The sequence below is a fragment of the Brassica oleracea genome, chromosome C1, assembly GCF_000695525.1.
Source record: "Brassica oleracea var. oleracea cultivar TO1000 chromosome C1, BOL, whole genome shotgun sequence".
Taxonomy (NCBI): domain Eukaryota; kingdom Viridiplantae; phylum Streptophyta; class Magnoliopsida; order Brassicales; family Brassicaceae; genus Brassica; species Brassica oleracea.
Window position 1 is genome coordinate 528248 of NC_027748.1, and position 11604 is coordinate 539851.

General features: G+C 38.7%; 4 protein-coding genes and 1 pseudogene across 8 annotated transcripts; 2 read left to right on the forward strand and 3 right to left on the reverse strand.

The window, feature by feature from the left end:
* Nucleotides 1-248: 248 nt before the first annotated feature.
* LOC106314557 (histone H3.3) lies at nucleotides 249-1514 on the reverse strand. Of its 2 annotated transcripts, none has more exons than XM_013752415.1 (5): nucleotides 1368-1514; nucleotides 1090-1161; nucleotides 918-994; nucleotides 752-842; nucleotides 249-674 (listed from the first exon to the last, which is right to left on the reverse strand). In XM_013752415.1, exons 2-5 carry the CDS (start codon nucleotides 1159-1161, stop codon nucleotides 504-506), a joined length of 411 nt encoding a protein of 136 aa, XP_013607869.1. In that variant the 5' UTR covers nucleotides 1368-1514; the 3' UTR covers nucleotides 249-503. The 2 variants fall into 2 exon arrangements, with proteins under 2 accessions (XP_013607869.1, XP_013607873.1); XM_013752419.1 differs by having other exon boundaries at nucleotides 1090-1163; nucleotides 1394-1456.
* A 317-nt stretch (nucleotides 1515-1831) lies between these two features.
* On the forward strand, nucleotides 1832-2464 carry LOC106323549 (probable signal peptidase complex subunit 1). 2 transcript variants are annotated; one of them, XM_013761658.1, is made up of 2 exons: nucleotides 1832-1864; nucleotides 2030-2464. In XM_013761658.1, the coding sequence occupies exon 2, from the start codon at nucleotides 2032-2034 to the stop codon at nucleotides 2305-2307; it is 276 nt and encodes a 91-aa protein (XP_013617112.1). In that variant the 5' UTR covers nucleotides 1832-1864; nucleotides 2030-2031; the 3' UTR covers nucleotides 2308-2464. The 2 variants fall into 2 exon arrangements, with proteins under 2 accessions (XP_013617112.1, XP_013617108.1); XM_013761654.1 differs by lacking the exon at nucleotides 1832-1864 and adding an exon at nucleotides 1872-1943.
* On the reverse strand, nucleotides 2424-3404 carry LOC106323536. Of its 3 annotated transcripts, none has more exons than XM_013761641.1 (2): nucleotides 3316-3404; nucleotides 2424-3069 (listed from the first exon to the last, which is right to left on the reverse strand). In XM_013761641.1, exon 2 carries the CDS (start codon nucleotides 3005-3007, stop codon nucleotides 2609-2611), a length of 399 nt encoding a protein of 132 aa, XP_013617095.1. In that variant the 5' UTR covers nucleotides 3008-3069; nucleotides 3316-3404; the 3' UTR covers nucleotides 2424-2608. The 3 variants fall into 3 exon arrangements, with proteins under 3 accessions (XP_013617095.1, XP_013617099.1, XP_013617103.1); XM_013761645.1 differs by having other exon boundaries at nucleotides 3234-3336; XM_013761649.1 differs by lacking the exon at nucleotides 3316-3404 and adding an exon at nucleotides 3185-3303.
* A 170-nt stretch (nucleotides 3405-3574) lies between these two features.
* LOC106315384 (protein SCAI) lies at nucleotides 3575-6461 on the reverse strand. The gene is made up of 9 exons (XM_013753113.1): nucleotides 5862-6461; nucleotides 5583-5789; nucleotides 5253-5495; nucleotides 5098-5164; nucleotides 4837-5031; nucleotides 4641-4732; nucleotides 4351-4542; nucleotides 4131-4267; nucleotides 3575-4049 (listed from the first exon to the last, which is right to left on the reverse strand). The coding sequence occupies exons 1-9, from the start codon at nucleotides 6342-6344 to the stop codon at nucleotides 3863-3865; spliced, it is 1803 nt and encodes a 600-aa protein (XP_013608567.1). The 5' UTR covers nucleotides 6345-6461; the 3' UTR covers nucleotides 3575-3862.
* Nucleotides 6462-9352: 2891 nt separating this feature from the next.
* Nucleotides 9353-10561, forward strand: LOC106302434 (annotated as a pseudogene).
* Nucleotides 10562-11604: the final 1043 nt, after the last annotated feature.

Here is an 11604-nt window from a genome sequence, read left to right on the forward strand (position 1 = left end):
TAGGACTAGTAGTTTGACCTCTCCCTAACACAGCTAGCGAAAGAGGTTGATCTTACCAAAACCGCAAGGCAAACTTACCGTCTACGTGTTTCTTCGTCAAGAGAATGTCCTTAATTACGCTCACACGGACTAATTTGGAGAGGTAATGTGTACAAATGGTTTACTTGTTTTTACAGTTTGCAATTTGCAAAGCTAAGCCGGTGCATAAACTCATAAAACCAAAAAAAATAACATACGATAAGAGTCAGGAGACATCAACATACTAATTGTTTTAGAAATGAGATTAAACAACGAAAAGTTCACAAATACACAAAAAGCAAATCATACTTGGACAAGAAAATAAGAAAAAACCAACAAAGCATCATTCATCATTGTTTTAGAGTCTTACTAATACGAAAAGCCTTCTTGAAAGACCATTATCTAAAATCCAGCTACGTCTATTTAGAGAACAACAAACCCCAACACAGTCACATAATACACGACCCAAACGAACAACACAACACTTAAGCACGCTCTCCTCTGATCCTGCGAGCGAGCTGGATGTCCTTGGGCATGATTGTCACACGCTTGGCATGAATGGCGCACAGGTTAGTGTCCTCAAAGAGTCCCACAAGGTACGCTTCTGCTGCCTCCTGGAGTGCTAGCACCGCATGGCTCTGGAAACGCAAATCAGTCTGCAAATAAAATAATACATTAAAAGAGCATGAGTTATACATCCATGAACACGCAGTTGAATAAATAAGCACAATACCTTGAAGTCCTGAGCAATCTCACGAACAAGCCTCTGGAAAGGGAGCTTCCTGATCAACAGCTCAGTACTCTTCTGGTACTTACGGATCTCACTGTCAACAAGAACCAAATATCAATCACAAAACCAAACATATTATTCAATTGCGGGAGAATCATATTCAACATACCGAAGAGCAACAGTTCCGGGCCTGTAACGATGTGGCTTCTTCACTCCACCAGTGGTTGGTGCAGACTTGCGAGCCGCCTGTAAAAAAAAATTGAAAAACATCCGATTAAAAACCTAAAATCTCTACAATGTAACAAACAAACGTGAGAGAGAGAGAGAGAGAGAGTCCATACCTTAGTAGCAAGCTGCTTCCTAGGGGCCTTTCCTCCTGTAGACTTACGAGCGGTTTGCTTGGTACGAGCCATCTGAATACCATCAAAACAATACCAATACGGTTTAAACCTAATTAACAATCTAAAGCGAAATCATTCCTCCTTAACCTAGAATCTAAATCCAGAAGATGAATCGGCTCAAGACGATAACGATCGAGGACAGATACGATTCAAACGACTACAGAAGCTTAACGATTAAACGAAGAAACAATCTGAGTATTCGGGAAAAGAACTTTTACCTTCTTCTCTCTGTCGCTTTCGCTTCTCTGAATTCAAATTAGTGCTCCGATCTCGAAAAGGAAGATAATAAAAGTATTCTCGCGTGTAGGGCTGTTGATATTTAATTTATAGGCAACGATGTCAAAAGCAAGTTGACGATCCGACGGTTGTTATCGCTCATCAGTGTGTTTCTCGTGTTTCTTAATCGTACCGACTAAAATACCACAATGTGTGTTTTCTCTCAGCCAGTCAACGGTTCAGATCTACCGTTTACAGGTTTGACGCGGATCGCCAATCTTACGTACTCGATTTCGATTGGTCGAATACAAAACGTCACGGATCGGTGAAATCAACCGTTCTGATTAAATTTTAGGTAGAAACATGATGGGCTTAAAGATAAGGCCCATTAATTACAGAATCCTACGGGCACGTTACGTTCCGGTTTAGTTTATTTTGCATTAAAAACCAATTTCGGAGTCGTCATCTTCCTCTTCGCCCAGATTCATCATTTTCCCAGGTATGGATTCTCTCTGACAAGATCTGATCCGTGAACGGATTCTGATTTGCTGATTATTGTTCTTGTAGATTCGAATCCGGTGATTATCAATTGCATTTCGTGTTTTTCTTTTCAAATCTGGATTCAATTCGAAGGATCTGATCGTTTTGGTTGGTGTTGATTCAGTTATGGATTGGCAAGGACAGAAACTAGCGGAGCAGTTGATGCAGATCCTGCTCTTGATCGCTGCCGTTGTGGCGTTCGTCGTTGGTTACACGACTGCGTCGTTTAGGACGATGATGTTGATTTACGCGGGAGGCGTTGGTGTCACGACGTTGATCACGGTGCCAAACTGGCCATTCTTCAACCGTCATCCACTCAAGTGGTTGGATCCAAGTGAAGCGGAGAAGCATCCTAAACCGGAAGTCGCTGTTAGCTCGAAGAAGAAGTCATCTAAAAAGTAGCACAATCTTCTTTTGTAATCTCTCTTATTTTTCTAGACCTTTGATATAAAAAAAAGACATGTTCTGGATTTTGCTTATGAATAAGATAGTCTAAATGACATAATAATGTCGATTGATTCTGAGACATCCTTACTTACCTGTTTATGTAAGAAGACAATAATTTAAGCGTTGTCTGTAAGAACAGAACCAAGCTCATGTACATTCCATGTCTTTTTTTAGTTTTTACTAATTGTTCAAATCAATCACTAGAAAAAGAGCAATGGTAGCAAGAGCTAGTATAGACTCTGCCATTACGAGAGAGCTAAAGGAGGGTGACGAGAATGAAAATGAGAAGCGCAGCGATGAAAGAATACTTGAGAGCAGCGACAAGGATAGCAAAAGAGATGAAGAATAGCTGAGACAAGACTTGAAGGCTAGCCCATGTCAATACTCCAGCTAATCCAACGGCCGCAAAGTTATCTTGATCCGGCTTCAATAGATCCCCCAACCGGAAACTGAAACCATCTTTCTTGGGATCATCATCGTTACTAACCGGTCTGTTTCCGCCACCAGAAGACTCCTTGTTGCCACCGCCATTTTGCGCATACGTTGTGAGCTTTAAGGGGGATTTGCAGAAATTAACACGATGATGAGGAACGCTACATGAATAACGAGGCTTTAGTGTGATAGTAGGCACAAAGGGCTTTAGTGTTAACAGCATCGTGAATTGTGGATTTCAAATCAAATGATCTTTGCTGGGATGATAGGAGCTGTAAGTCTTATCTGCAATCGAGAAAAACAGAGGTCAAATAGAATCCAAATCCTCGAGGATATGAATTTACCACAAGAGGTAAGCATATCAAAATGACTATTTGGAACTCAAAATCGAAGCCGAAACCTAATTCTCCCCATGAATTTTATAGCTTCAATCGAACTAAAACCAATACCCAGATATGAATCAATCCGCATCCCACCCAATTATCCAGCACAGATCAATTGCGATTGAGTAGTACACCAAACCCAACTCACCTGGAATCCGCCATGTTTACTCCTCTTAGAAGACGAGCGAAATCAAGTGGTGTTCGTTTAAGAAATTGGACTCAATGGCTAAGATTCAATCTTACGGAAACCCCTTTTAATATTTAACGGCTATGATTTAATCTTCTCCCTCGCTATTTGGTTTAAGTTTCAATCTTAATTTCTTCTAGCTAGCTCAAATGTTGATTAACATCATCATAAGTCATAACAAAGAACAATGACACACTTTTATTTATGCAATGCAGAGTTGTAGTTCATAATATCCTCAGATACACAAAAACAAATCATCCTGAGAAGAGAGAAAGAAAAGAGACTAGTAAATTATTACCTGGGTTCTAATCTTTTACAAAAGGGACGCAACACTAAAGAATCATCAAAACTAAAAATAAAAATTTCAATCTCCAAATTACACTTTCTTTATACCCCTAAAAAAATACAGACTTTTTCTATTAAAAAAAAAAAAGGAACATACAACCTATTCCCCCTACCAACCTCCAACCACAGAGATGGAGAGAAAAGCTCATAGGTTTCTCTAGTTTTACGTCTTGCTGAAGTGGAAAGATTTGGCAACACCCAAGTGATCAGCTAGCCGTTCTACTGTGGACTGCACCGTTTTAGACACCGGTGAGAGCGAGTCTGGGAGACTAGGGTGGCATTGTGGTAAATACGGGTCATCATCCTCTGTGCGGCTCAAGCAAGTGAGTACAGACCGGCAGAATATGAATCTACACAACAACCAAGGTAATATTAGAGAAGCTGCCTTGTGTGGTTCTCATTCCCTAAAACTTTGAAAAAATAAGACTCACCTGAGAATCAGCCGTCTTAAGAACTGATCAGGCAAGACCTGAGCCCAGACAAGATTCAAGACTTTGGAAGTCAAGAGGATCGTTTCCCACTCAGAGAAAGAAGCAGATAGTATGCTCTCTGCTTCATCATAAACCTCCTGAAGATATGTGATCAAAGATGGTAAGAAGAAGAAATGCCACATTATGTCTTACAAATGTATTTCAAAATCAAATAGCTTACAGGTTCGGGATCCGAGTTCGAGAGGCCCAGCATTTGACAGAATGCCTGTAAAGGAGCTGTCAAGAAAAAAGTAAACTGACTTCCGTTTAGTGCTGCTGCTGTATCATCAGCAGATGATGGGTTCTCCAAAGATGGCTTCAGAGGAGAAAGAAGTAGAGCAACAGGCTCCCCTCTCTCTGCACCATTCAAAACCTGAAGCTCACAATCCGTTAGCCAATATCGCACAGTGACAAAGAACAACTATAAGAATCTCCTGAGAGAATGATAAGACTAAGTTAGGACAAACCTGCCTTGAATGCTCGGCTAGTGTCGCTATCAATGACCAAGAAAAGCGGTTTCCTTGTAAAAGGGATTAGATCACCAGGGTAAAGGTTGTTTGAACCTGAAGAGAAGAAAAAAAAAAACAAGACAGTGAGTGAGAAAAGTCTGCTCATTCACTGCCCACTGGAGACATATAACAATGTAAATCCGAGGAAAACAACTTACCAGAGCCTCCTCTAGGACCTAACCAAAGACAATCATCATAATAACCCCCAGAAGATTTGTGTCCATTGCTATGAGGTTCTGACTTGTAACTCTTCTGCTCTTGGGAAGCTCGGCCAAGCAGCTTGCTTTTTGATGTTCTGCTTGAACCGACAGCGTTCTCTGGCTGCGCAACATTCTCACGAGCAGCAGGACCACCTGGATAACCGTCACCAACATGTTAACATCAAGAAGTTCCAAAGTGACAACAAAAAGAAAACTAACCAGAAGCAGATAGATATATCAGCATCACACACTCTGGAGAGAGCTCATCACAAATCATCGCCAAGACCTGAACATACATAATAAAGGGAAAAAAAAAAATCAGAAACTCCTAAAGATTTTTTTTCCTAATATGAAACAGATAATAAAAAACTCACCGCAAGTAAGTGGGATACTGTGGGACGATAAAGAACAGCTTTCCTAGGATTAGGAGGTAACGACGGATCAGCCATATCAGCAGCCAATTTCATATCTATAATCCCAGAAGTTAACGTATGATCAACCACAAAACCATTCTCTTTCGTCTCAACAGGCCGCTTCTTGTAAAAAGAACCACTAGGCTCCCACTCTAAACACTGCATCATTCTATACGTATCCAACGTCACTTCAGCGTATTTCACCTAAATGATTACAAAAGGCCACAGGGTTTAAATGAGATATGAATCTTAGGTTCAATAAAAACAAAACACTGCTTGTGTAATGCTTACCTCGTTACGGTGGTAGCTAGCTAGTAGAGCATCACGAAACTTGAAGAGCTTCTTAGCGTGGAACCTCGCAAGGTACGTCTGAGAAGCTGGATACGAATCAAGCATAGCGCAGTAACGAAGCGGCCTGACGTAAGTTAAGTCCACGTCAGCTTTCGTAAACCGAGTGATCTCTTGAACAACTATCCTCCACTCCTTGAAGTTGGTCTCCTGCAGCAAAAGATCAAAACTTTTAAAACAGAATCAAAAGCCCTCAGATCAAAAAAGATTGAATCTTTTTACCCTAAAATTAGACTTGCTGTCGTCAACCAAAGCCCTAAGCTTCTCAGCCAAGTGCAAAACCATCTCCCTCCGATCAACAATCAACGCCACGAGCAAGAACCTCGCGTAGAACCTCAGCTCCTTGGACCTCGCGCTGAGATCCTTCCTCTCCTCCTCGAAGTACCTCCGCTTGAGAATCGCCTCGTAGAAGACGTAGGACTCGAGGAGGAAGCGAGCCTCGCTGGTCCTCATGTACTGGCTGAAGTAGAGCTGCCCAATCCGGCTCGCGATCTCGCCGATCTCCCACCGGTTCAGGCCGGAAGCGACGAGCTTGGGGCGGTGGGACTGCTGGTAATTCCAGAGCTTCATGTAGGCCTTGAAGACCTTGTGGAAGTAGTGGCTCTGCGCTCGCCCCAAGGCAGGGAGATCGCGGACTCTCGCGAACTTGCGGTCGGCGTTCTCCACCAGGGCTCGGAAATTGCGAGAGACGTCTTCCTCCGCCATTTTTGGAACTGTTTTGTGGCCCCTTTTAGTTGCGGTGAGAGTCGCCGTCGTTTATCATCGGCGGAGAGAAAGAGAGAGAGAGAAAGGGAAATACTTTAATGAGATTGGCGGTGGAGAGAGAGAGAGAACAGATGAGAAAGAGTAAATATGGTTTTCTTTTTCCTTTTTTTTTTAATTTCGCTTTATTTAATATATTTCCCCGATTTATCCTTCCTTATTTTTTTCCAATTTTTATTTTACTTCCCCTTTTTAGTTATTCACCTTTACAAAAGCAGTAGAAAAATAATAGAATCCTTGGGATTAATAATAATCTTTCATTTAATAGTTATTGTTACTCATAAGTCATAATAACCTATGAAATTTGAGAGCAAAATAGAAAGGAGCTCTGAGCAAAGAATGTGTAGATTTTAAATAATTATATGTAAAATCATATTTGAATGATTGATTTTTGGGTTTTAATTTTGTATTTGAAAATTGATGCTTTAGCGTATAATCAATGTATTTGCTTAAAATGTAATATATGAGTGGTAAAACTTTATTAGTAAAATCAAAATGTAAAAAGACAAAAAAAAAATGTATTGATTTTTTTAGTATTTGTGGATAAAAAACATCAATATTTATACATAGATGGGGTATATATTAGGGTGATTAGCTATCACGATACTACTTGCATTCTGAATCTTATTACATCAAGCTTTAGTTTTGCAAATGCGTGACATTGAAATTTAAAAACTAGCATTATTCATCATTTTCATTTCAGCACCAGAACATTTAATAAAGTTATTAGCTGGATTGTTGCAGATAGGAGTATGCATCGCAATGAGCGAGAACGCATGTGCGCACGAACCCACAAAAGAATTTGCAGAATCATAAAATCCCGTGTGTTGTGTAATCATGGTAAGACGAGCTGGCATCAACGCAAAATATGTACACGATGATGATACACGCAGTACATATATATATAGCGTCATTGTATAGTTTAAGCACATGTTCTTAACTAACGTACCTACTTGGTTAGCGATGATAATGTTTTATTATTCAATCTCCACAATTAACTAACTGACCCATATACTAATCGTGGCAACAAGGCAAATTATATGATCTTTTTTAGTTAGTTTTCTTCAGTAATACGTCTTAAATTACATGATGGTAGCAACAAGCAACTTGCACATGATATGCCTATATACATCATTTTATCATATGCCGACGCACGGCATGGCTAGAAGCCTTTTTTTATATATCTCCTAACAACGAGTTATATACGGATGTATTTCTCGAACTCATTAAAGATGACTCGGTGAATCAGTGGCAAACATCTATAACAATACCAACTCGATTATTTAGAGGAACCCTAGGGGAAAGTGTTACTAGTTAGAATATGCATTTCGTGACAAAAAAAAGGGTTAGAATATGCATAACAAAGGCGTTGACTTTTTAATACTGATCACTAGTTTTTTAACTTTCCGGGTGTTGTTCCAAATTCAGCTAATGGTGTAATCATCACATATACTGAAATTTATTTATAAAGGTGGACCGACGTGACCTGTCGTGATGCTGATTCTCATTTTTCGGGTATTGTTGAGAACATTATAAATTTAAGAAAGATGAGAAATCGATTTTTTCAATGGTCGAGTTTGATTTAATACCATTGCATAAATGAATAAAGCCTGCTTAAGATTCATCTTTGGGTTCTAATTATGTGGTTATCTGATATAAAGAGAATCTTTAGATGGTTGACCAAAAAAAGAGAGTTCGTAGAAAATGAGAGTAAAGTAAGTATATTTTATACTAAAACGAGTATACACGAAAGATGTCATATAAACATTTTGTCTCTACGTCTGCAAATTACAATATCAGTGGGGCATGTTTCCATTAACTTTTTGTAGTAGTGGTTAGATGTTAGTTGTCTGAACTCTATTTATTTATTTTTAAATTCTGAATATTCATATTTCAATTTGGTCCTACTTTGTTTGACATAAATTAGGAAATCTAAACTAATTTTATTTGCTTGGCGGACCAAATGGTACGTCGCCTTTGTTAAAAGCTGTATTAGGTGGGAAACTTTATTTGCTAATTATAAAATGTACCTCTATATTGGACAAGTTTTAGTTAATTGTTTGTTATGTACATCTACACATGAATACATTCCATTGGACTAGAAAACAAACAAAAACTCCAAGCTAATAAATCATAAAAAATTAGCAATCATTTTAAAATCCTCACTCAACGCAATAAAATTATTTGTCTTATATATAACACTCCACATTCCACATCATATATAATATATAACAGTGAGAAGATATGTTATCGAGGTTCATGTATATTTAAATATTTTGTTGTTTAGCTTGATGGACTGGTCGTAGGTGGCTATATACCAAGTTATTCGACAGCCGTGATAAAGTGTTTATAAAGAAAGTAAAAGATAGAGAAGAAAAAATAACACAAAGAACAAAAGAAAAATGTGAGTCCAAGTCAATACCAAGAACATACTAGTGTCAAAGTAAAAAGAAGGCAGAAGAAAGAAGTAAAGATTGTTAGAATAATTATGTCAACATATTGTTAGTTGGCACAAAGTGGATTTTAAAAGCTTTTGCACCACCAGATCAAACGAAGGTGCGTAGTGATAACGACGAAAGAAAGAAAAAAAAAGAGTGAAAGTTCAGCTAGCACTAAAGTAAACTTTGGATACCTACTAGGCTTTTGTATAATAATAGATTACAGATTGTATTAAAACTATACTATATGAAAAACAACGGTGCTTGTTACTTCTCACATCTTTTTGCTTCTATGGATATAATTTGGGCTAAGCAGCCCAATAAGTACTCTGGTCTATGTTTATTGGGTTTCTAATCAAAAATTTAGCAGAAACTTAAATTTGGTATACGAAAGAGGCAATTGTAGAGTTGCTACATAGTAATTAGGGTTTACATATAAAAGAAGAGAAGCAATAAACCCTAATATGTAAAACGTTGATTCTCTATCAAAACAATAACAAGAAAGTTGCGACAATGTCCGAATCATTGTCTGAAGAACCACAGGGAAACAAGAAGGAGAAGACGTCCATGTCTCGTTCGTTTTCCTTATCGTCGTTACCAGATGAGGTAGCTTTGAGCTGCATGGCTCAACTCCCGCGAGATCGGACCATGCAACATTATCTCGCGTCTCCAAGAGATACCGCTCTCTCGTGGCTTCCCCTGAGCTCTACGAGGTTCGATCGCAGCTAGGTTACAGCTGCTTCTACGTATGCTTGAGCATCTGTGGTCCTTACTCAACCTCACGTTGGTTCATCATCAGCCGTGAAAAGACCGTGAACAAGCTCATGACCCCTATCCCTCCTTGCCCTTCTTCTCACCCTTTGAAAGGATTCTCCGTGGGGTCGCTTGACTGTGGCATATATGTAATCGGTGGGTCCATAAAGAGAAAGAGAGAGTACTTCCGTTCTTCGGACCCCCTTTCTTCTAGTGTGTTGCTCCTGGATTGTCGGACTCACACGTGGCGTCAAGTCCCTTCCATGAAAGTGGCTCGATGTGGCGCGGCTGCTGGAGTCGTTGATGGGAAGATATACGTGTTAGGAGGCTGCAAGTATAATGAGACCTATGGAGAGGTATTTGACTCAAAGACTCAAACTTGGACTCCTTTGCCGCCAGTACCGGATAGTGTAAGAGCCGATATGCCAATCAGAAAGACCATGGTAATGGGTGAGAAGGTTTACGCAGTGCCTTTCTGGAATTCACCAAACCTATTATACTACTCTCCCAACGAAGGTATATGGGTAAGAAGGATGAAGGATGTTGATTTTTCGAAGATAGGAACCAAAAGTTATTGTTTTAGTATGGCAGATAATGTATTATACAGTTGTGATGACTGCGGGAATATGTTTTGGAGTGAGCCAGAGGATTCGGAGTGGAAGAAAGTCGAGGGTTTAGGGGCTCTTCATAATTATTTTTACAAACCGATGGCTAGCTTTATTTGGGATACGTCACCGTGTGATGAGTTGCTGAGAACTTTCGGTACTATATAACATTTTGATCTTTTGGTTCAAGTATAACCCTAAGAATACGAAAGTGGATATCTGGTGTGCCGAGATTTCCTTTGAAAGACTCCATGACAGAGGTAAGATTGTCGGTAAGATTGAGTGGTTGCAATCTGTTGCTGGAGTTAAAGGCCATCCCTCGAGTCACCTTGAGGTTTTACATTCTGCTTATGTCAATGTTTAGACTCTATATACATCTGTTCATCACAAGGTGTTTCATTGTGCTTCTATGTGTTTTAAAACAAAAACTTTTCTTTGGGGCAACTTCATCATCCCATTCTATGGTTGCATAATTCTAGTTATGTGATGATTTCATGTAACTATAAAATACTTTAATTTATAGCCTGTGTATTGGTTTCTTTACTTATCATTTTTGCGTGGGTATATACATTAACTCGACTATGAGCTTGTTAGAAGCGTTTGCGACCATACTGTCATGTTTGCTTAGTGAACTTAATTACAACTATATTGGTTCTTTTCGGAAACACTGAAAACTAAGGACAAAGAAGAGGTTGTTGTTGCTAAAAGGAGAAAGAACTCTATGTTTAACAAATTATCTCTTCTGAATCTATGGTGAGTTGGTGATAGTATCTACTTCAGAAGAAAACATTTAATCAGTCTTTCTTGTCTCTTTCATAACTTTGTATCATCTTATTCGATTAACTTATGAAAACCCTTTGACAAGCAAAATTTCTGTCACAGGAAGGTCTTGTGTTATCAGATATTTTTTTTAAAAAAATTTAATATCAAAACAAAAACAAATACATATGACTCTTGACTTTAAGCATCGGCAGAACATAAAAGGTATGTTCCATCTGTGCTGACTCGAACTAGTTTATAGGAGTTAAGACCCTCAGGCTAATAAACGCGTGTCATTTCGTCTTTAGACGAGGTAAGTTGTCGTCGTTTTGATAAAAGCCATTTGCTCATTCTCCCACTCTTAAGCCGACGCGAGCCGTATTTAAGCTGTCTCCTACCACGGGTATTTGTAATCGTATTCGAAATTTTTTTTCTTCTTTCTAATTACAATACAGTTAGTTTGTAATTTATCACTTTTGTTTCATTTCTTTATAATCGCACTAGTGCTGATTGTTTACAATTTATTAATCGTAAATCTATTTTTCTTTTTCAAAAACATTAGAAAATTAAGGAAATCAATGATGATGTATCAAACGACCTATCACCAGAGTTTCATTGTGTTATATATATATATATATATATATATAT

What these genes read in the sequence shown, in the direction of transcription:
- LOC106323536 (XM_013761641.1), bottom strand. Translation starts at nt 3,007, where the DNA reads ATGCTGTTAACACTAAAGCCCTTTGTGCCTACTATCACACTAAAGCCT.
- LOC106314557 (XM_013752415.1), bottom strand. Translation starts at nt 1,161, where the DNA reads ATGGCTCGTACCAAGCAAACCGCTCGTAAGTCTACAGGAGGAAAGGCC. An exon ending in GGAAGCAGCTTGCTACTAAG is followed by an intron (nt 995 to 1,089) that starts GTATGGACTCTC and finishes TTTTTTTTACAG; the next exon opens with GCGGCTCGCAAGTCTGCACC. An exon ending in AGATTGCTCAGGACTTCAAG is followed by an intron (nt 675 to 751) that starts GTATTGTGCTTA and finishes TTTTATTTGCAG; the next exon opens with ACTGATTTGCGTTTCCAGAG.
- LOC106323549 (XM_013761658.1), top strand. Translation starts at nt 2,032, where the DNA reads ATGGATTGGCAAGGACAGAAACTAGCGGAGCAGTTGATGCAGATCCTG.
- LOC106315384 (XM_013753113.1), bottom strand. Translation starts at nt 6,344, where the DNA reads ATGGCGGAGGAAGACGTCTCTCGCAATTTCCGAGCCCTGGTGGAGAAC. An exon ending in CAGTATCCCACTTACTTGCG is followed by an intron (nt 5,165 to 5,252) that starts GTGAGTTTTTTA and finishes ATGTATGTTCAG; the next exon opens with GTCTTGGCGATGATTTGTGA. An exon ending in AGGTCCTAGAGGAGGCTCTG is followed by an intron (nt 4,733 to 4,836) that starts GTAAGTTGTTTT and finishes TCTTCTCTTCAG; the next exon opens with GTTCAAACAACCTTTACCCT.